At 37.4% G+C, this 23,101-nt stretch overlaps 2 protein-coding genes and 1 pseudogene across 6 annotated transcripts; 1 reads left to right on the top strand and 2 right to left on the bottom strand.

Moving 5' to 3' along the window:
* The first annotated feature begins 251 nt into the window (after positions 1 to 251).
* LOC149000885 (calcium-binding protein KRP1 pseudogene) lies at positions 252 to 880 on the top strand (annotated as a pseudogene).
* Positions 881 to 1,311: 431 nt separating this feature from the next.
* LOC149000886 (uncharacterized) lies at positions 1,312 to 10,273 on the bottom strand. The gene is made up of 12 exons (XM_089140595.1): positions 10,041 to 10,273; positions 9,095 to 9,649; positions 6,523 to 7,875; positions 6,118 to 6,439; positions 5,728 to 5,977; positions 5,427 to 5,649; positions 3,842 to 4,206; positions 3,508 to 3,654; positions 3,073 to 3,149; positions 2,247 to 2,479; positions 1,979 to 2,065; positions 1,312 to 1,740 (listed from the first exon to the last, which is right to left on the bottom strand). The coding sequence occupies exons 1-12, from the start codon at positions 10,116 to 10,118 to the stop codon at positions 1,606 to 1,608; spliced, it is 3,825 nt and encodes a 1,274-aa protein (XP_088996721.1). The 5' UTR covers positions 10,119 to 10,273; the 3' UTR covers positions 1,312 to 1,605.
* Positions 10,274 to 12,139: 1,866 nt separating this feature from the next.
* Positions 12,140 to 20,362, bottom strand: LOC149000887 (uncharacterized). 5 transcript variants are annotated; one of them, XM_089140488.1, is made up of 10 exons: positions 20,255 to 20,362; positions 19,844 to 20,120; positions 18,240 to 18,767; positions 15,017 to 16,192; positions 14,607 to 14,925; positions 14,138 to 14,393; positions 13,840 to 14,056; positions 13,109 to 13,476; positions 12,900 to 13,024; positions 12,140 to 12,701 (listed from the first exon to the last, which is right to left on the bottom strand). In XM_089140488.1, the coding sequence occupies exons 2-9, from the start codon at positions 19,919 to 19,921 to the stop codon at positions 12,904 to 12,906; spliced, it is 3,063 nt and encodes a 1,020-aa protein (XP_088996614.1). In that variant the 5' UTR covers positions 19,922 to 20,120; positions 20,255 to 20,362; the 3' UTR covers positions 12,140 to 12,701; positions 12,900 to 12,903. The 5 variants fall into 5 exon arrangements, with proteins under 5 accessions (XP_088996614.1, XP_088996613.1, XP_088996612.1 ...); XM_089140486.1 differs by lacking the exon at positions 20,255 to 20,362 and adding an exon at positions 19,007 to 19,270 and having other exon boundaries at positions 12,141 to 12,624; positions 19,844 to 19,920; XM_089140485.1 differs by lacking the exon at positions 20,255 to 20,362 and adding an exon at positions 19,007 to 19,270 and having other exon boundaries at positions 12,141 to 12,670; positions 19,844 to 19,920.
* Positions 20,363 to 23,101: the final 2,739 nt, after the last annotated feature.

Raw genomic sequence — 23,101 nt, forward strand, 5'->3', positions numbered from 1 at the left:
ATGATCATAAGTTCATATGACAAAGTCAAGTCCCCAAACCCCAACTCCTAAGTCACTTCTTGGACTCTAGGGGAATAAATTAGTGTGAGAGGGGTATTTTTAGTAAAATCACCCTACACATCTGTCTAAGTCGGCAGGACAGCTTGCATTCACAAGATAGAATCTGCCTGGTTGTTTCTTTCATGGACAATTCTACCCCTGGGAGTCTTCTGCGAAAGCGAGAGGTAACTGCGATGTTTGTGAGAGAAACAACCCAATCTGGTTGGCATCCATCATCCATGGACTCTCTTTCCAGGAACCCCTTTGGGTTTCTCCTTATTTAGCTCCTTTGCCTCTTCTCACTTCTCTACATTCACAGATCAGTTTGGATTTCTCTCTTATCTTCTCTTTCTCTTTGATCGCATTCAAGAAACACAAGAAGATTCAAGAATGGCAGGACACAAGGGTGCCGATTTTGAAGATTTCTTGCCCACTATGGCCGAGAAATTGGGTGGGGATGGATTGATTGGAGAGCTCTGTAATGGGTTTCGGTTATTGATGGATCCTGTTAAGGAAGTCATCACCTTTGAAAGCTTGAAGAGGAATGCTGCTTTACTTGGGTTGCAGGGTTTGAAAGATGATGAATTGTTTTCTATGTTAAAAGAAGGTGATATGGATGGTGATGGTGTTCTTAATCAGATGGAATTTTGTGTTTTGATGTTTAGATTAAGTCCTGAATTGATGGAGGAGTCGGAGAATTTATTAGAAGAAGCTCTCCTACAAGAATTGCAGAATCACTGATGGGATTTTCTTTTCTTCTTGTACTCTGTAAAATTTTTACTTACTCAATTGTTTTCCACTTTTTAGTGGCATTGGAAATAATGGAATCATCCTTTTACAATTTCTGGTGCAAATTGATGAATGTTCTTGAACTAAATTATACATTTTTAATTACTGTATTGTATTACAAATCAAAGCTTCTGGTTTTAAAAATGTATATGGTATGAATTAAGTAGAGATGTGAATCATATGGTTCTAATTCAGTGAGAGATTGTTTGCTCAAATAATCCCACCTTCCATGGCAAATATAATGGTGAGTAATTTTGATCTTTTAGATTGAGGTCTTGAATATTTAAGACAAGACATCACAGTATTAGATTGCCTTCCATTTTTTTGTCATAAACTGATGACTTGTTTTCCCCTTCATATGTATAACTTTCTTCATTACAATTTGAGAACAAAATAATACATAAGGCTTCTGTTTGCCAAGCTAAAATTAGTTTTACAATGGCAAAATGCTTAAGAAAAGCTACATATTCAGCCAAAGCATCTGTAACCAGATCTCATTCCAAGATTTAAGTGTTGTAAAATCTTATCCTTCACATATTTTCCTACATACATGATCCACATAAATATAACTGCACATATATGTACATATGCTTGCTTGTATTCATGAAATTCTAGACTCTTGACTCATTCTAAAATTCAACCGGTATCCGCACTCTATATCTGGTAAACAATCCATTAACATGTAGATTTGTTAGCTTCTACAAGAATTGCTCACATAGCCCGAGAGACTTCAAAACAGGTCACTGAGGTAGCTAAGCAGAAAGGGTGATTCACCAGTCAGTGGCAGCACTGGTTTGTTCTTTCTTTCAGGTTCTTCCCCCATTCTTCATGCTCTGTTGCATCACAATGTCTAGCTCCTGGGTCTTTCCAGAATTTGCAAGGGGCAATTATACCACATACATAACAGTAGCACTGCAAGCATCAAAACTTGTTTTAAGTTAAGTTTTGCACTGTTGATTTTGAAATTAACACTTTAGGCATCTCATGATATTAAAAGAAAAAGGAAAAAGAAAAAGAAAGACTCCAACCCATTAGGTTACCCCGAGGTTTGGATGAATTGCAAAACTAGGATTAAACAAAACAAATGCTGTTCTAGTTAAAAATCTATGCACCAAACATTCATGAATTTTGAGGTTAGAAGGATGAACACCTGTTCACAATAATCCTCACGAGGAGTACTGTTGAAGTGAAATTTCGCACAAAGATGCCGTGAATGAGGATAATCTAGAGAAGCCACCTGCAAACATATATCGAATACATAATCCCAAAAGAGTTAATTACAAAAATAATATGATGATGGGTTTTTTTTTTTGGCAACAAGAGAAAAAATAATGGGTTGAACAAAGAAACAAGTACTTTTGTCTGGGGTATGAATTTTGGTTAAATGATGGTTTTTATGCTCTGTTCAGGGTAACCACCTGGCCTCCTTGACCTTTAACAGAGAGCTCTTCATCGTCAAGGGAGAGCTTTTCGAATAGATTTATGAATTCATTTACATCAAAGTCCAGGACGTAGCAGTCCTCCACTTGGTCGAACTCTTCCTTGGAGACATTATTCTTCAGGCAGAAAATTGAGTTGCTGGAAGAATCATCATCCTCTGAAGAAGAAGACGTCACAATCTCATTGGCACTAATCAACCCATCTTCTTTGGCTAGATAATCAGTCAGACAATGTTAGGTTAGAGGTTTCAAGAAATGTTCACATTGATATGGAGTTTTTCTGAAGGAAATTTCACATCTGGATGCATCAGATCCTTTCAGCATTAAATGGTTATAAAAATTTAAAATATGAAGCGAGCTTGGAAGGAAAGGACAAAATCAGGTAGCAGGATTTAGAGGACAAAAGGGGGAGGGCTGTGGGAGGAGAAATTGGAGGCTGAATGGAGATGTCAGGATTTTCTTTAAGTCTCACCCACGCTGAGATCCAAAAGGTGGAGAAGATAGAGATTTTGCAAGATGCAGAGTGAGATCACACAAAATCTGCCAAATGGAATTCTACTCCCAATCTGCTTCAGCAGAACAGAAGATCAGTGGAATCACACCCACAGAGTGCAACCAAACAGAGCCTTAAAACTAGGAGGTATCAAATTTTTTAAAAGGCAATTGGTTCTATATAAAGCAAAAATAATGATTGAGAGTCAAATTGTAGAACTAGATTTAGGGTTCATGAATCAATGGTTTCTTATACAAGGTTAAATAAGAAAAAGAGAAGGCACATCAAGTTCTAAGAATTTCTTTTTACCACCTTTTAGGATCCCTGATTGGCTGCTTGCCTTCATCTCTCTAGTTCCAGCGAAATTGTTGGTTTTGCAGTCTCCAGCTCTGGTTTCCACAAGTCAAACATCATCAGTTATTTACCGCAAACCATCAAATTGATTTTCAGCAATTTTAATTAGGGAACATCTACAGTTCCCCAACTGAAGAGCAATAAAAGCTACAGACTCCCCACAGACCAAAACTTTGGACCATGATGCTGACATAAATCTGCTGCTCCTACTGAATAAGTTGAACAGGACACTCCCAACAATATTCTCAGTATTATTCCAGCCTGAAAGAACTAATATGTAAGGCCATATTTCTAGCCCCAAGAATAATAGGGAGCTTAAACAACATACTTCCCAATAGTCTGTAATAAAATATAGATCAATGTAAGAATCAAACCTCAAATTTAAACACTGACCTATAATGAGGCACCGATGCAGTTGCTTCCTTAACCAGATGGAGTGAAGAAAAAGAACTTGACAAATATGGCAGGGTGTCGGGATTGTGGAGGTCCATTAATGTTGCAGCATTTGAGATTTCCCAGCTCATTGGAACTTCCAAATTCCTAGTCACCAGAGGTGGAAAAACATGAAATTTCCCATTCATGATAACATTCAAACATAAGATAACCACAGAAAAAATTACTAAATTACGGTCTCACCATATAAACAATGTTTTGATTTGCTCATATTCTTAGATTGCTCTTAAATTATCTGAAAAGTACATCTAAAGTAGAATGTTGATGTAATTACCCTTCAGAACGGTTGAACTTGCAACGGTTCATATCGTTTACTTTATAATTCCCAAAGACAGTATCCAATCGCTTAGCTAGTTTTGGTACCTCTTGCAATGGTAAAATATCCCAAACTTTCAAAACTTGGATATACTTCAAATCTTCTCTGAGAATATCAACAGTCCAGACAAGATTGAACCATCCATCAACCTTGTATACTTTCAGCAGCTCAGAAGAAGTTCCATCTGTTGAGTAGAGATTTTTCTGCTTTTGAGTATGACGCCATCCACTAACAAGCTTCATTAGTAGAGAAAGAACTTCCTTCCGTGTCTCAGTCCTTCTTATTTTAGCCATTGATTTCCAGAAGTCACTGCTGAAGACAACCTGTTGAACATCAAATTAAATCCAACTTGTTACCTATCTTTTGTGTGTGTGTGTTTTTGTAAATGTAGAAGAAAGGAGAAACTGAATGAAGGAAAAGACAGGGTTTTAATGTACAAGTATAGAGATTCAATTTAAGTGCATAAAAAAATCAGTCCAAGCTAATACGGTCCAAAAACTTATAAACCTCATTGTGCAACTATTGTTTTTCCTCCATATAGACAATATTTTCATTTTAAATTGTAACTGCGGATTCTTTATTTAGACGCACAAGGATGAGAGAAGAAAATTAAAATCTTGAACAGCTCAGGAATATTGATACCTGAAGACAGACAGAGTCATCCAAATTTAACTAAAAAAAATATAACGTTACTGGATATTTATTTATTACAACTACCAAAATTCTTAAACGATGCTCTTGCGTTAATCTTCAAACGGCCATTGTTTGAAAGTTTTCAAGGCTTTTTCAACAGACATTTAAAAAATTATTGGGGATGGAGATTACTAGGCAGGGAAGTTACCATTTGACTTGCATTCCTCCTCAGAGAAGGCAAAATCTGAGTTGGAACTTCCCTGTTCCCTCTATACTCAACCCTAGACTTTGTCTCATTTTTCCTTTTTATCTTGGACTGAGCTAGCTAGACTTTGAATACAGTTTAGTCAGAAACCAAAGAAAATTATCCATTCATTGGATAGTAAAAAGTAATTATAATAATAAAACCAAACAATGTAAGCATACTCGAGGAGAAACATCTGAAACTTAAAATAAAATCAAAACTTGGTTCAACTTTACTCAGCAACTCAAAATGGTCCTCTTATCAAGCAACCTTGACAGATGGTGTCACTATTCCAACCGTTGGACAGAGGACAGGATAAGACATGCATCAAGTATCAGACTCATGCATCAAATTCCCATTATGCATGTGCATGCACCTATGGTACTCTGACCACAACTGTGCACTCTCCATGGTACTGATTTTTCAGAATTCTATTTAGGTACTTGCAAAATTCTGTTTGAGCTCAACTTCAATAATTTGAGCAATAATTTGAGTAAGGGATCCTAGGTCTACCTGTCCACAAAACTTTGGGTCCTGTCTGATTAGCCACTTGATGCAAAAGATAATGCCAAAAAAGGGATTGCAGTACTTAGATATGCAGCATCTACAGTTATGAACTAATAAAGGTAACCCAAGATGCAACACAAAGAAAACCAGAAAACATACCTTCCACTTTGCTTCCCCAAACAGCAGAGTAGTTGTACTTGTACTAAATAACTCATCAAATTCACCAAGTTCAAACAGACCAGAAATTATTGCTTCCTTCAAGCTATTGTCCTCATCCACATCAAAAAAGCACCCCCGATCCTTTGCATCAAGAACTAGTTTCCCCCAAATGGATCTACTGTTGATTAAAGTTGGACCATTCCCCACTACCCAGAGGCAGTTCCTGCAATGAAAGAAACCTAAACTGTGAATCAAAAGAGTTAAACATTCTTAGAGGAAGATATTTCTTATGTTCTTGTACCTTGCTCTAGTCAGAGCTACATTCGTACGTTGAAGATTGGCAAGGAAACCCACTGCTCCCATCCTATTAGATCTGACAGTAGAGATTATTATTACGTCTTCCTCACCACCTTGAAACCCATCCACAGTTCGAACACTAACAGAGAAGTCACTTGATGTATCATATGTGTCTCCGAGCTTCTCTTTGATTGCAAAAACTTGTGCCTTGTAGGGTGATATTACACCAACAGTGAACTTCTGCCTTGAGGATGCTGTAACAGTGAAAAAATGCATCATGCAGATATGTGTTTACATGCTATGTCCATATAAAGAAGCGAACCATAAAGAAATATTTTCTAACCATTAGGGAAACAAGACCATTTAGTTTAAAGGTAAGTATGGTGAAATATACCTTTGAAGAGGCATTTCACAATCTCAGAAACCACTGCCACCTCCACCATGTTTTTCCTGCTAGGCCCATCATGTTCCTCCCTTCCATAAGCAACATTTATGAATGAATAAGGCCCATACATATTACCACGAAGGAAGCATCGTTCATGGCTTTTTTCTTTCACATTTGGAGCATCCAAAATTTGCTTTCCGTAAAATTCTGTGTTTGGGAATAAGCTTATTGAAGGGTGCATTCTATACTGGATATTGAGAAGGAGTTTCTTGTGTCCCAATGATACCAACCTTTCGAACAGACTCCTCCCAAAATCAGCTTTCTCTGAAATCTAACAAATGGATGGTCCCAAATAAGAGAGAACAACTTGATTTTCAGAAACATAATATAATGAAAAGAAAGAGGAAATCCAACCTTGCTTCGAACCATTGCTGGTAGTTGCCGTTCATCACCTATGAGAATAGCACGCCGGACACCAGGGAGTTGGAGGGGGATGGCTGATTCACATTCTTTAAGCTGTGCTGCTTCATCAATGACCAGTATCTCAAATGGTGCTGTCCCATCTGTGTGCAACTTAGCTGATCTCGAAGCAGTACAGAAAATCAGGTAAGCATGCTTCAAACAGAAATTCTCAATTAAATGTTTATCCATATTATCAGGAACATAAAATCCTTCATGAAGGGATTTGAGAATCTCAATACAGTCATTTCTGGTTGTATCAAGCAAGAGTGTACTGGAGGCACAATATTTTTCCTTTAAATCTTCAGAATCAACAAAGACACACTTCAGCTCTTCATCAGTGACAGAAGTATGTAACAGAGTTTCCAGAGATCCAATTAAGTAGAGAGCTTTCATAATGTCTCCTACTACTCTTACAGAAAGAACGGATGTAGGAAGGTGCTTACACAATGTTAGAGCAAAAAATTTGATGTCCTTCCAAATATCAGTGAACCTCTTCTTGATAAATTCCCCAAATGTCAAAACATCCATCTTTTCATGTTCCTTCTGCCCTTCAGTTTCCTCGGTTTCAGGACATTCTGGTTCCATCCAATTCAATCGTTTACTGTCTTGATGAAGAACCTTCTCTTGCCATACTTTTTTGCTTCTCACTTCTCTTAAACTCCTAGCAATCTTTTTCACCCACTTTTCCTTGGTTTTTCCCTTCAAGTTCTTAGAAATATCCTCCTCTTTCTCTTTTTTCCCCTCATTTTGAGAAACATCCACTTTTTCCTTCTTTTTCTGCCTCAAATACAAAAGATACACATGATCTGCATCTTCAAGCAAGCCTATCATGGATTGTAGTCGAGATTTCCACCCTGAGAGTGGGGCAAAGCACTTTGCAAGCTGAGTGGTACGATATTCCAAAAAAACATCATGAAATTCTTGGTGATCCTTAATCTTCATTCGCTCCTCATTTCCAGATAATATGATATCTCCCAATCCATAATTGTGATGCTGAAGTGTTTTTCTGACCAACTTTAGGAGGCGTGACGTGACTTCCGTTATGGCAATATTAGTCGGTGTACATGTGAGGGTTCTGCATTTCATTTTTAGAAGTACCCAGAGCATGGCTCCAACGGTCTTTGTCTTGCCAGTACCTGGAGGGCCCCAAATAAGTTTCACTGAACTCCTATGGTTGCAATCCTTTGTAGCAATGGATGTTACCAATGCATCAGACTGTGCTTCATTAAGATCTAAGCTTTGAAGATACTTCCCAATGATTCTGTAATCTTTTGAAAATGAGCATTGATCACATTTGACCCCAACCTATCATTAAAAGTAAACAATCAAAATTAACAACAAATTTGTGGCCTTGAATTTCAGGTGTGAAATCCCCTGCATGAACCTATATGATGATAACAAAATAAGTGCAAAACAGGGGACCCACCCTCAAATCTCTTGAATCATGTAGCTTTGTACATTTGAGAAATTCAAAACGAGTTCATTCTTTGCACCCATTTGTTTTTGTGGCAGACCAACTTTATCGTTGAGACTTGACTTAATGCCAAGATATTTGTATTATAGAGTCTCAGTAGGGTATTTCAATTGCATGATGCAAACAAACAAACTCCATGTTGAACCTTCTGCTATTAATGGAAACTGAGTATAAATCTACAACATGTGTGACTTGGCAACCTTATACTATAGCCAAACTCTGGCTCATTCTGACTTGAAAATAAATAAGAACTATGAGAACATGGTTGAAGTTTCTTGCAGTTCCAGCTTCTAGTACACATCCATTTATTATTTTCACCATCTTTCTTTTATCCTACTCTTGAAGTAGCATGCTTATCATCATCCTAAGGTAAATTCCATATGGTTACATGATCTGTGTATTCAACCATGGTTACAAAGACTCCAACCCCTTTCTTTTCTATGTTAGAAATTGAGAGTAGGAAGGCTTCTGTTGACACTGTAGCTGAGCTACTTGGTATTCAAATGATGTCTAAGCACCTTCTGTTGAGAAAGTAAGACTAAAATGTATGTCTTGGCCAAGGAATAGAAAGACTAGGATACTTCGGAGAGTTGGTAAGTCCAGCATTAACAGCTCATGGTCTAGTAGACCAGGTAGCCAAACAAGTTACAGAGACCAAATAATGGACCAAATCCTGATCACCGACATTATATTTGCCAATCAATGAATGCTTGGGGCCAAGGGTGTCCAGGTAATATCAACCAAATTAGGCCCTGTTATATTGATGTATGCTTACTTCATGCTCAATTAATTGAGGGACTTCAACCATCAATTCATGGAACAAGTATTAGAGGAAAGTTCGCGGTTTGTTTAATCTTTTACACCATTAAATCTGGATCTTATTCAATCTTTCAGAGGCCATATTTGTGGTATGGGGATGCTTGTAAGCTGTTAACACTGGTTTAATCAAGGCTATTCTATTAAGATCTATTTTACATAAGATCTAGGTGGTAACAAAAATGAGAACTGCAAAAAGGAGCAAAGCCATTCAAATAGAAAAAAGATTCTTACAGTGGAATCCGAGCACAGGACCTCCTTTATAATGTTAAAGTTTCCCACTCTCATATCTGTGTGCAGTGAGTTCCATATACGAATATTGGTTGTCATATTTATCAGGAAAACAGCAAATAGTGGTTCTTTCCTCTTCTGAACTTCTCGTAGAAACTTAATGGTTTTTGATGAAAGAACTTTGATGATACAGCTGTCTCCATCCTCCTCTGCAATTCCAGTAACTAAAGCAAGAAGATAAGATCTTCTATGCCTGTTTAAATCGTCAACACATATCGGTCTTACATCCGAGAGAGCAATGAGATCTCCAACTTGAGGCTCATATATTTCTTCATCATTTTTACCATCACCCTTTGTTCTAACTACCATGTCATAAAACAAATTTTGTGCAGGCTCATGACCTAGAGATTTTTGAACCCAATATATTTCACATTTAAGTGCTTGGGATAGATTCATCATGCTTGAATACAGATCAGCATGTGTTTCCTCAATGAGAGGGGAAACATAAGACGTCAAGTAATGGCCTACTGACAAGAATGTCTCTGGAATCTTCTTCACCTGTACCATTGTCAATAAGAAGACACATGCACACATGCATCAAGATTTCCCAAAACTCACCAAGAAAACAAAACCCAGTAATTTTTTAAACCTATCATTGGCCATAAGCTAATCATTACCATCAAGAAGATTACAGAAGATTGAATAGAAGTTCTATATCAATTTTGTGAAATAACCCAGATACTAAAATTGGAAACAGCACAAAAACAGATAATTGTAGCAAAGAAGGATGAGTGTTGAGACACTTTCTAATAGATTAATAACTTGTTTCAGAAATAGGGGTCCATAACCGCATTGGTTTGCAGTTTTAAGAACAGGGTTACGTGAGAACAACCCATTTTCCCTTTCTCTATGTGTGTGTGTGTGTGTGACTGTGTTGCAAAAACAATACCTTAGGTTTGAGGAGTTGCTCGTTGAGTACATTGCTAAGAGACCACGAGAAGAGAATATCCACCAGACCTGAAGCCATTAAAGTTTCTCACTGTGTCAACCAGAGCAGCAGAGAGGCTTCAAATCATCTCCATTTCCACTTTACTCGTTAATGGCAAGTTGGGTTCTAAGGAGAAACAAAAGAAAAGGTCGAAATGGTCGACGATGGGAAGGCCCAAAAACTGGTATGCCCGCGTAGAAAAGACCTGTAGGACATGCGAGGACGAAACAAGTTTCCCAATAAAAAAATTGGGTTAAAATTACGAATGTGACCAAAAATTAATTTCAGGGAGATTGCCCCGAGTATTTTAAAATTCCACTTTTATCCCATAATTTTGTCTCTATTTAAGCCCCGCTAGAGTCAGTTGTTTCCGTTGGGTACAGATTGTTAGAAAGTTTAAGATTTTTTTATGACCAATATGCCCCCTTAACAAGATACAATGACATGGATGTCCGTTTTCCTCTTCTTTGCAGTAAAAGAAAAAAAATTTAGTTGCAATAATGTGCTTAATAATGTGTTAATCAACAATGTAGGGTTGGTTGAATGGTAAGATTCATACTTTTCAGTGGAGAGGTCATGGATTCGACCCTAAACATCTCCTTTGAGGATGTAATCAAGGTGCGCGCAAGCTGGCCCGGATGAACCTCAGATACCAAAAAAAAAAAAAATACTTAATCTGGTCGAATCGAAACTCAAACAATTTAGGCTAGGTAATTTTCCGACTCGTTCCCCTTTGAAATAGTTTCATGTGAATTGTGAATGGGTATATGATCTCTAAATGGAGGTTGAACACTACTCCCCTTTTAATGGAGGTGGAATGGAGGTGGACCTGCTTCTTTAGACTAATGAAGGTAGCAGCCTCACATACTTGTACCACCAAAGCTTAAATCTTCAATGGATTCACTTGCTACACGTATACAAAAAGGGATGGGTCCCACCAATCTTTCTTCTATCTATAATTAATATAAAAATTAGGTTTAATTTTTATAACAAAACAGGGTTAATCTTCAGTCATAGTCTTGAGTTCTTAATTAGGTTTGGATAGTTACATTGAAGTGTGAAGGCAAGGTGCTTTAGGCCTTCAAGTGTCCTTAATTTATTTTGAGGCTGAAGAACAAGAGAGGATTGTTTTTTTCTTACATTTAGAGGGGACACTTTTTCTAAATATGGATAAGGTTGATCAAAAATAAACATTTTTCCTAAACATATGATAGAAGAATATTAAGAAAGTTTTACAGATAAAAGGATCCCATCTCAAAATTAAGTACGACATAGATTCATTAATTGAGAAGAAGTGAAGAATGTACCACTTTGTCAAGAGTCAAGAATAGTGGTCAATTTGGCCAAGTTTGTTCTGATTTTTTTGGCCAAGGGAGTCTGTCGTTTATCCCTTTTTAGATCGCAGTGGAATATCCCACCTCGCTTAAGGTGGATGTTTTTTTTATTAATTTTTGGAAAGAAAAAAGAAAAAAGAATTGCAGTCAATTGGTTTTACCCAAAAGGAAAACGTCTAAGGTGGTCTTCTTTATGCATGCATGATCCATAACATTAATGCAAGAACTACCGAAATTGCTTTAGTCATGCACATTTAATGCTTATGACGGTCAAGAGAGATTTCGGTCTGTGGGATTCGAAATCCGAAATCTTGGTCGAGATTGAAATCTCGACATTTGAATTTCTATGGTTGAGATTGAAACCGACGAACTGAAATGTTTGGCATGACAGTCCTGTGACTACCCTTCCCTCCCAAATCTATCCCACCCTACCCACCTCAACCGACCCACCACTGTGTTACAAATTGTTATTGGGCAAGGGAGCAAATTGATAAGTTGCCACCAAGTGTTACATATACTTTTTTTTTTGGGTAGATAGGAATGTTACTTATGGCTATGTAATTGATATATGTAATTTACAAGTGCATGCCCAACAAAAGCTTGGACTCTTTCATTTTCAGTATGCTACCCTAAATTTCACCAGAAAGTTGGTTTTTTTTTTTTTTTTGGAATCATATGCGCTCGAATTCAATTTAATTGTAGTAATTTGCATCAATTACTTTGGACATATGAAAATAAAGGGAAGTGGTTGGATGCAGCTTCGATCCATTTTTAGATTTGAGTTTGGTCTTTCAATAAATACACATAAGTTCAAATAGAAAGAGAACAAAATTCTTGATGCTTAAACCCATGCTCCCAGATCCATTTCTTATACCAAAAGAATGCCATGAATAGAACCAAGAAAACATTAGAATACAAAGAAATCCTAATCTCAGATTTTAAGATCCAAGACTCAAGAGTTATTGAAACCCCGACTTCTTGAGTCCCATGTCTCTCATTAAAGCAAGAACTTCACTGGAAAAAGAAGAAGAAGACACACTCCAAACCTGTTTTGGATGATGTTAATGTGTGTAATTGACAGCCCAAGGATTTGCTAGCTGCAGTTCAGTTGGGTCTCAAATTTTATGGACTTCCCTGCTCACGTCTCACATTTCAGCTCAGATGAAGTTAGGCAAATGTCAAAATAGATCTTTGAAAATGGTCCATATGGACTGCAAAAAAGATAACCAATTCGCTGTAAGGTTCCTCTGCTTCATCCTTGTAATTTCAGAAAAACAGTTGGTCTAGTCTGCATCAATGAATTCTATTGGTTAAGAATGATCACTGTCTATTGAAGAACTACTAGTAAACCATTGCAGTAATCTCAAAACAATCATTGTCTATTGAAGAACTAGTATCTAAGGGCATATTTCAATTCAATTCAAATCATAGAAACCTTAGTCTACGTCTCAATTAGTAAGTCATCAAAGTTAATTAAGTAACTCACCCATTTACTGGTGATGATGCATTTGATTCCTTCCCAGATGAAGCGAAGTGAAACTACTCAATAAATACTCTTCCTCCAAAGTTGTGGCACTTGAGATTTCCCAACTCATTGGAACTTCTATATCCCTAGTAATCCAAAGTAGAAAACATTAGATTGTTGAACCGTATAATATTCAAAGGTTGTGAACAACATTTTGATCTTGTAATTACCCTTCAGAACATTTGAACTTGCAACGGTTAATATCATCTGCTTTGTACTCCCCGAAGAAGATATCTAGTCGCTTAGCCAGTTTCGATATCTTTTTCAATGGTAAAATATCCCAAATTTTCATGACTTGGGTGTGCTTGTGATTTTCACTGAGAATATCAACAGTCCACACAAGATTGAATGATGAATCAGCAATGTTGTATGCTTCTAGCAGATCAGAAGAAATACTGTCCGTTAGGTAAAAATCTTCCTGCTTCTTGGGATGACGCCATCCATTTGCAAGCTTCATTAATAGAGCAACCACTTCTTTCTTAGTATCAGGTCTTCTAATTTTAGCCATAGATTTCGAGAAATCATTGACAAAGAGAACCTGGTGAACATTAAATTGGATGAAACTTGTTACCTAACTGGAAAGACTAGAGAGAGAGAGTTATTACTAAAGAAACAGAAGACCATTTTTAATGTATAACAAGAGAAAGTTAACTTACTAGCACCAAAAAACTTCCTCTACATAATATTAATTTAAATCTCTTGAAACTCAGGTTGTGAATTTTTCTTAGCCACATAATGTTCAATTTTTATTGTAATAACAGGTCATCTGAGTTTGGAGAAGTTAACAAATCGATAAAAAGAAACTAATAATGGTAGAAGATATTTATTAAGGTTTGGAACTGACACACAACTTAAACAAGTCTGCATGTTTCCCATTAAAAGGCTTCTTCAAGAAACATACCTTCCACCTTGTTCCATCAAACAGAAAAGTATCAGTTCTAAATAACTTGTCAAATTCTCCTAGTTCAACCAGACCATCAATTATTGCTTCCCTTAAACTCTTGTCCTTATCAGCATCAAAGAAACAACCCCGGTCCTTTGCATCAAGGACTAGTTTCCCCCAAATGGAACCACTGTCAATTAGAGTTGGACCATTTCCCAATACCCAAAGGCAGTGCCTGCAATGATATTCACCAAGATTCCTTAGAAGATTGAAAGAGTAAAACATTATTACCAAGATTTATCATTTGCTGTTGTACCTTGCCCTCGTCAAAGCTACATTTGTACGTTGATGTTTTACAAGGAAACCGACCGATCCTTCGCCATTGGACCTGACAGTAGAAACTATTATTACATCCTCCTCGCCACCTTGAAACCCATCAACAGTCCGAACACTGACAGAGAAATCCTTTACTGTATCATATGTGCCACCAAATTTCTCTTTTATTGCAAAAACTTGAGCTTTGTATGGAGATATTACACCAACACGAAACTTCTGCCCTGAAGCAACTGATGCTGTAACAGGGAAAAATGGATCATGAACATGGCTGTTCCACATAGTGTGTCCATATAAGATAAGGAGCTATGAAAAGGATCTTTTCTTATCATCAGTGGTAAAAAGGGGACCCCTTTTTTTTTTTTTTTTTTTTTTTTTGGAGGGGGGGGGGGGGGGGAGGTGGGGGTGTTGACGAAATTTGTTCAGAGGAATGAGTCAAACATGAAGTGTACCTTTGAAGAGGCTTTTCACAATCTCAAAAACCACTGCTACCTCCACCATGTTTCTCTTGCCAAGCCCAGGTGCCTCAGTTCCATGAGCAACATTAATAAATGAATAAGCCCCATACATATTACCTTGAAGAAAGTGCCTTTCATGGTTACTTTCTTTGACTTTTGGAGCATCCAAAATCTGCTTGTCATAGAATTTTGTATTGGGGAATAAGCTTATTGATGGGTGCATTCTATATTGGACATTGAGAAGGTGCTTCTTGTGTCCCAGTGATACCAATCTTTCAAACAGACTTCTTCCAAATTCAGCCTCCTCTGAAATCTAACAAATGGAAAGGTCCCCAGTCAGGAAGAACTACACCTAATTAATCAGAAAATGTGTAATGTAATAAAAAGAAAGAATGAATTCTGACCTTGCTTTGAACCATTGCTGGCAGTTGCTGTTCATCACCTATGAGAATGGCATGCTGGACACCAGGGAGTTGGAGTGGAATGGCTGATTCACATTCTCTAAGTTGTGCTGCTTCATCAATAACCAATAGCTCCAATGGCATCATTTTCTTTCTGTCCAACTTAGCTGAACTTGAAGCAGTTGAGAAAATCAGGTAAGCATGTTGCAAACAGAAGTCGCTGATTGAATATGGGTCCTTAATATCAGGAACTGAAAATGATTTATTAAGGGTTTTGAGAATCTGAAGGCACCCATTTCTCGTCGTCTTCAGCAAGAGTGTATTTGAACCACCAACTGCGGTCTGTAAATCTTCAGAATCCAAAAAGACACATTTTAGGTCTTCACTGGTAACAGATCCATGTAGCAGAGTTTTAAGAGAATCAAGAGAATGGCGAGCTTTATTCATGTCTTCTACAACTCTAACTGAAAAGAAGGATGTAGGTAGGTGTTTAAGCAAAGTTGTAATGTAGAGCTTAAGGTCTTTCCAAATACGAGTGAATCTTTTCTTAATAAATTCTTCAATTGTGAAAACATCTTCCTTCTCATTCTTTTCGGTTTTACTGATTCCAGTGGATCTTCTGCTCTTTTTTCCTTTCCATTTCTTTCTCTGTTCCAAATATCTAAGGTACTGATAACCGCCTTCTTTAAGCAATGCTATCAAGGAATTTAGTTGATGCTTCCACCCTGAGAAGCACTCTTCAAGCTCAGTGGTACGATAATCCAAAAAAACATCATGGAGATCTGGATAATCATTAATCTGCAATCGTGCCTCATTGCCATATAACACTATATCTCCCAAACCATAATCAAGATGCTGAGGTGAGTCCTTGGCCAAATTCAGAAGGCGTGATGTGACTTCTATTAAGGCAATATTAGTTGGAGTGCATATGAGGGTTCTGCATTTCATTCTTTTAAGTACCCAGAGCAAAACGCTTACTGTCTTTGTCTTCCCAGTACCAGGAGGGCCCCAAATAAGCTTTACTGAACTCTTATGGTTGCAACCCTTAGTGGCAATGGCTGTTACCACAGCATCAGTCTGTGACTTATTGAGATTGAAGGTTTGAAGATCTGAGAGAAGAGAATTTCCACAGATATTGTTATCTTGTGACAGTATGCAGCAATGACAATCAACCCCGACCTATCATTAAAAAGGACATGAAAAGAATTAGCATCAATGGACATAGCTTTTTATTCCAACTGTAAGACCCACATGCATATTAGCTTATATTAGACCATAAGAGCAAAAAATTAAATATGGTCTAAACTATCTTTTGTCTCAAGGAAGCAGTTCTCAGATGCCTCTTACATGAACCTCTTGTTTCATTGATGCATCTACTACAAAGGTATTCACTTTGGATTTGATCAAGTTTATTTGTTGCCTGCACCAGCTGTGCCCTTAAGCTAAGGTCAATGCATAGGAATAGGAACATGTTTCCCTAATTATACTGGACAGCTAGCCTGATTCTTAGAGTTGTTGTGATTGTCTCGGCAAAGAGTTCCTTGGTCCACAAGAGGCAGTGAGGCAATGCATTAGAAATTTGACTCGACTTTGCTTTCAGGTTGCCTGGGTTTACCAAAAAGCTAATGTTGTAAGGTCGATAGGCAAAAGATGAAACACTGCCTATTATAATCTCTTTGCCCAAGGTTTTGATGCATGAACTTATTAAATAGCTAGTATATTAGGGAAATATAGAGCTTATGAGCATTTAACTAGGCATTAACTCCTATGTAGATAAAGTTTCCAAGTGGAAATTGCATATATTTTGGTACAAGAGATGTTTCCTTATACATTTAGAAAATTGCCAGTTGGAAAATCAGTGTTACTACAACATTGCAAGAAATTTCATCAAAGAATTATAAAATAAGGCTTCCGTTAAGTTGTTGGGAGACTCACCCTAGTCCAAATATGTCCTCAAGTTTTTGATATCTTCTGATGTTGCATCTTCGCCCTCCTCGAGGCCACCACTCAGGTTACGGAATACCTATTCTATTTCCTTTGGAAAGGATCTCAAACCACTTGATACCTCCACCCTCTTCCTTGGGATAGTATCTACAAACCCAAAAAGGAAGGTGGCTTAGGGCTTCGCCACATTAAGGACCTACAATACTGTGGCCTCCTTAAACTCATTTGAAAGATTGTCACCAAGCATAACTCCAATAGGGTTGATTGGGTTTGCTCTTATCTCCTTAAATTGGACTCCTTCAGGACCTCATCTCTCCCTTCTTCTGGTCCTCAAGTATCTAGAAGAATACATTGCTATCTCAGTTCATCTCTAATGGTTGTTGGGTTAGCCCCTCCTTCCTCTACTTGGCACTCTATTAGATCCCCTTCCCCTACGGTCCCTTGGTATAAGCTCGGTTGGTTCAAAGGTAGTATTCCCTGACACTCTAGAAATCATTGCTTATATATCTGGTATTTGCCGTAATTCACAAGAACATTCTGTAGTCATAGTAAGAGGAGGAAGGGTTAAGAATTTACCCAATGTGAGATATCACATTGTTCGAGGAACCCTAGGTGCTTACCTATATTGTGTTGAATGGATATCTATATGATGTGATCGATTGCTTAAAGCCCGCGGTAACAACAAAACCAGGGAAAGTTAGAATATATTTGAAGAGTATACATATGTATATAACATCTATATGGTGTTTTTTCTTTTCTTTTTCCAGTTGTTCTTATTCCCATAATCCCGAGAAGGATAGAGATACCCGGAGATTTGTTACAATCGTAGGGAATCCGAATCCATTACACCAGCTGCAGCAACCGTTGAAAGATCAGCCTTTGGAGTGACTCCCAAGGCCTGTGATCTCTAACTTGGAGAACCCTCTCCCATAGCCTCCCTACCCTCCCTCGCCTTCCATCGTAGCAGTCATATCCCTATCGATTCCCTTTGTACCGTTTGCAACTGTTCCGAGGAAGACACCCAGCACCTCTTTCTCTCTTGCCCCATAATTTCTTTCACTAGTCTACTGTATTTGCTCCCACAGCCACTTGAGTTATGGGTTCCCCCTCCCCTCCTCTCTTCCTCCTTTCTCTCTTCTTTGTTTAGTTTCTTGCTGTTTTAAATATTATTCATGCATGATACATCCAGTCCAAAAAAAAAAGAAAAGTATAAAATGAGGCAAGATGGAAATGCATTAGGAACTATAGTTATAGACTTATAGAGTTAAAAGAGACTTCTTACAGTGGAATTGGTGCACAAGACCTGATTGATAACCTTCATGTTAGCTCGCTTCATCTCCGGGTGCAGAGCTCTCCATATACGGATACTGGGAGTCATGTTAGTGAGAAAAACAGCATAAAGCTGTTCCCTCTTCTCCAGCGAAGATTCAGTTCCAAACTCAATAGGATTTGATGAACGGATTTCCATGGAAAACATGTTACCTGTGACCAATGCAAGAAGAAGAGATGTTCTTCTCCTCTTTAAATTAGCAATGGAGAAATATTTCACATTTGAGAGCAGCATGAGATCTCCAACTTGAGGCTTATAGATTTCTTTGCCATCCTTAGAAACTACGATTTTATAAAACAAATATCGCTTTTTTGTTTTTCTTTTCAGTCTTTGAACACGAACTATTCGACATTTAGGTGCTCTGGGAGACAAGTTCTCCATGCTTGAACAGACAGCAGCATGTGTTTCCTCAATAAGAGGGAAAGTGTATGAAGCCAAGTATTCCTCTACTGATGTGAACGTCTTTGGGATCTCCTTCACCTGCAAATGTGTAGAAGAAAGGGCAAAAAAAAAAAAAAAAAAATCACTGACAATAACAGTAACATGGATTCATGGAGCATACGTAATTTGCCTTATCAGGCTGCGTAGCATACACCAGCATCAGATACATGGGTGAACTTTAATACTAGTAGTAGATAAAAAATAAAAAAAAAAATCTCTCCTTTTCTCTCTCTCTCTCTGTGTCGTGAGTGTGAGACATGCATGTTTGCATACAGTACCTTATCTTTGTAGAATTGGTGATTGAAGACATCTTTAAGAGACCATGAGAAGACATAATCCACCAGATCCAGAGCCATTTCAGCAACAGGAAGCAGCAGAAGGGAGAGTTTTAGAAGACAAAGCAGTGGAAACAGAGCTGGAGGTAATTAAAATCCTTCTTCTTCCTCGTTAATCACAGAAAACACTGGAGACACCCAAGATCAACGAGTAAAGACCAAAGGTTGATTAACTTGACGACCTGTTTTTCTATATTTCAAGTAGTCCTGCACGACATACGAGAGAAAGACAGAGAGAGAGAGAGAGAATTAATCACTTGAAGAGTACTGGAGAAGTTGAATTGTGGCTGAAGTATCTGGGTTTATCGGTTGGTTAAGGAATCCTGCTGCTTGCATCGGGAGATGTGTAAATTCATTATTTTGTGTAGGGGGAAGAGTCGGTATGTTGGAAATAGAAGAAGATTGATGACCTGCGGGTAGCTGAGAATAAATTCCTTGCTTTTCAGAACTTGGGGAGATGAAGAGACTTCCTTATACATAATCTTAGGTGTTTCAACGTAGATAAGAAAGAGGCATTTTTCTGTTCTTCTTCTTATTCTCATCCAGTAATTATTGTTTAATCCCACAAGAAAAGAATGATTCGTCGAATGAAGAACAAATGGTTAAAGAAAAAAATCTATTTGGTTGATTCTCCGAAGAAGATGCTAAAAGCGCCAGGAGGTTAAGGTTGCACACCAGCAACAGATACATGGGTGAACTTTAAAACTAGTAGTACATTAAAAAAATCTCTCATTTTTCTCTCTGGTGTGGGTGTGAGACATGCATGTTTGCATATAGTACCTTATCTTTGTAGAATTGGTGGTTGAGGACATCTTTAAGAGACCATGAGAAGACATAATCCACAAGATCCAGAGCCATTTCAGCAACAGGAAGCAGCAGAAGAAAGGAGAGCTTTAGAAGACAAAGCAGTGCAAACAGAGCTGGAGGTAATTAAAATCCTCCTCCTTCCTTGTTAATCGCAGTTCAGGCTGAAAGAAAACACTGCAGACACCCAAGATGCCAAGGTTGACTCCAGTTGACTAGCTTGACGACCTGTTATTTTATATTTCTAGTAGTCCTGCACGACACACGAGAAAGAGAGAATTAAATTCAGGTTACCTGAGTGACTAGTGATTGAAAAGAGTGAGAGCTAGGGGTTTTGATTTGGTTCAGAGTGATTTTAGGCCATCGGATCACGATCCGATGACTTACAATGTCTCATTAAATGGTTTTTTTCCTTTAATCCCAAGCAAAATGATCACCGAAGAAGTGTGAGTCTGTGACCCATTTCCATTACTTGGGCATTATCTTCTTTGAGAATTTAAGAATAATGGGATCCGATTGCTGCCATCTCCTATTCAATTCATCGTATTAAAGTTGTTAAAGTTGTCTTTATCCTACTTTTTCTTTATTGGAGAAAAAGGTAAGTCTTTTTATTACTTAGCCATCAAGGTTTGAACCTTAGGGTTGCTTCATTAGTAGCTTTTTTATCCACAACAATCTTGATGTTAACAAATGTTCCACTAGGACAACTACAAGAGAAATTTCAAGGGGAAATGATCAAATGATGAATTCAAATGATAGAAGAATGAAGGTGAACCAACAGGGGTTGGTCCAAGTGGTAAGCAGCTTGGTCCACTTAAGCATTTTATCAAAATCTTGTGAATGCAAAAAATCCCCACTGGGAGACTCACTCACCACAGCCAGGTGTGCGACCCGGGTCAAATACCGGATTAGTCAGGGCAAAGCCTTGGAAACTGGGGTTAGCGCTAGAGGAAGATAACATGTCCAATGCTGAAGGCACCGATTGTTTGCTGGTTTTGAAGTGGGATGAAAAAAAAAAAAAAAAAAAAGGAGTAGAAAAATATTTGTAAAAATAAATTTTGGGTAATTTTCACTTGGACCCTAAGGTTTGACTTAGGTCAAATTTAGTCCAAAAAAAGTCATATTTTGCATATGCCTCCCATGTAGTATTCAAAAAGGTCAATTAAGGACGGATAATCACTTTTGTGACTTAAATACCCTTACATCATTTAACCGTTAAAATTCCGCCATACATGCAACAAAAACCAATGGCTGTAAATGAACATATGGGGTTAAAGTGCAAATATTAATATTTTAATTTACATCATGAGATCTTCTAATTTTTCAAATTTACGCTTTCAAACCCAAGTCGACCTTTCGTTCTCTCTGTCCCTTTCTTCTGTTTTACTGTTTTTAATTTCTCTCTGCAAAACCCTTATTCTTTTTCTTGTTTCATCTTGAATCTTTTGGTTGTTTAGATTAGAGATTTTCTGTCAAAAGAAAAAAATTTGAGATTTATCGGCTTTCAGATGTGCAACCTTCGAGCTATTTGCAATAAATCCTAGGATCTTGTCTCGCTTCCTGATTTCCCAAAATTTTTCCTCCATTGCTTTATTTCTTAGATTCCACCCACTCCTTCTTCTTGAGTTTGAAAAGTAAAATTGAAAAATTAAAAGATCTCATGACATATTTTCCAATCTAGAACCCATAATCTGATAGCTTGATGTGAATTTAGAATTCTGAATTCTAGAATTCGATCTCCTTTGCTTTCTTGGAAATCAACTTGTGAACCACTCACCAAATAAAAAGAGAGACAGAGAAAGGGAAACAAGGAAACTGAAATGGGAAGAGTGGTATTGTTTGTAGAGGATTCAATCTCCTTTTCTTCAATTTCTCAGTGTTGAATCTGTCAAGATGAAGAAGTTGGGAGCTTTTGTATATGCATTCTCTGTGTGCAAACTAAAAGTATTCAAACCAAACAAACGGTCATGAATTTGAAGAAGAAACAAGAAGCCTTAAAATGAGATAAGAACAAATTCTCCACCTTTACGGTTCCAGAACAAGAAGGAAGCGGGACAAGATCCTACGATTCACTACAAATAACTCGAAGGTTGCGCATCTGAAAGCAGAGAAATCTCAAAATTTTTTCTTTTGACAGAAAGTCTCAGATCTGAAAAACCAAAAGATTCAAAATGAAATAGGAAAAAGAATAAAGGTTTTGCAGAGAGACATTAAAAATAGTAAAACAGAGAAGAAAGACAGAGAAAACGAAAGGTCGACTCTGGGTTTGAAATCGTAAATTTGAAAAATTAGAAGATCTCATGATGTAAATTAAAATATTAATATTTGCACTTTAACCCCACATGTTCATTCACAGCCATTGATTTTTGTTGCATGTGTGGCGCAATCTTAACGGTTAAATGATGTAAGGGTATTTAAGTCACAAAAGTGATTATCCGTCCTTAACTGACCTTTTTAAATACCACAGGGGAAACATATGCAAAATATGGTTTTTTTTTTGACTAAATTTGACCTAAGACAAACCTCAGGGGGTCTAAGTGAAAATTACCCATAAATTTTTCTATAAAATTTTAAAGTATGACTTGTTTAGTTCACTAGGATAGAAAAGTTGACAAATAATCTTCCTTAATTTAAAGAAATTTGTCTGCTGAAGTAATATGCAAAATTTTTTACTCCATCATTTTTTAAAATCCCACAAAATAAGTGAAATTTTGTAAAAAAATTAAAAAATAATGAAGTAGAACCTATTTTGAAATGTTTCCACAAAATTCTTTTCTTTTCTTTGCTGTATCTATCCCCATTATATATGGGACCCACTGGTTTATTTCTCACTCCTTTTCTCTTGCCCCCACATTTACAAACAAATGGTGCCCACAAAGGAAGAGGAAAGGAAAGTGTTTCATCAACCCAAAGAGCCAAAAAAAAGAGATGGAAAAACTTTATTGGGAAGAAAAACCACTTGCTAAGACATCCATCCCACCATAAAGAGCCAGCTAAAGCTACCCATAAGGCCCCAACAAGATCTATGAAAGAGAGTTATGAGCCAAAACTGAGCAATCCTTGATGGCTAAGTATCAAACCAGAACAGCAATCCTTAATGGCTAAGTATGACAGTCAAATAACCAGAACATGTTTCTCTGTTTCTCATCATATTTTGAAGCCTCAAAATCTACAGCGACAAAATGATGGCAACCCACCATGGATTGACTAAATGTACACGTTAAAAGCCAGCTA

Source organism: Hakea prostrata, chromosome 11 (assembly GCF_041222555.1).
Source record: "Hakea prostrata isolate BN-2017 chromosome 11, UWA_Hpros_2, whole genome shotgun sequence".
In the NCBI taxonomy this organism is placed as follows: Eukaryota; Viridiplantae; Streptophyta; class Magnoliopsida; order Proteales; family Proteaceae; genus Hakea; species Hakea prostrata.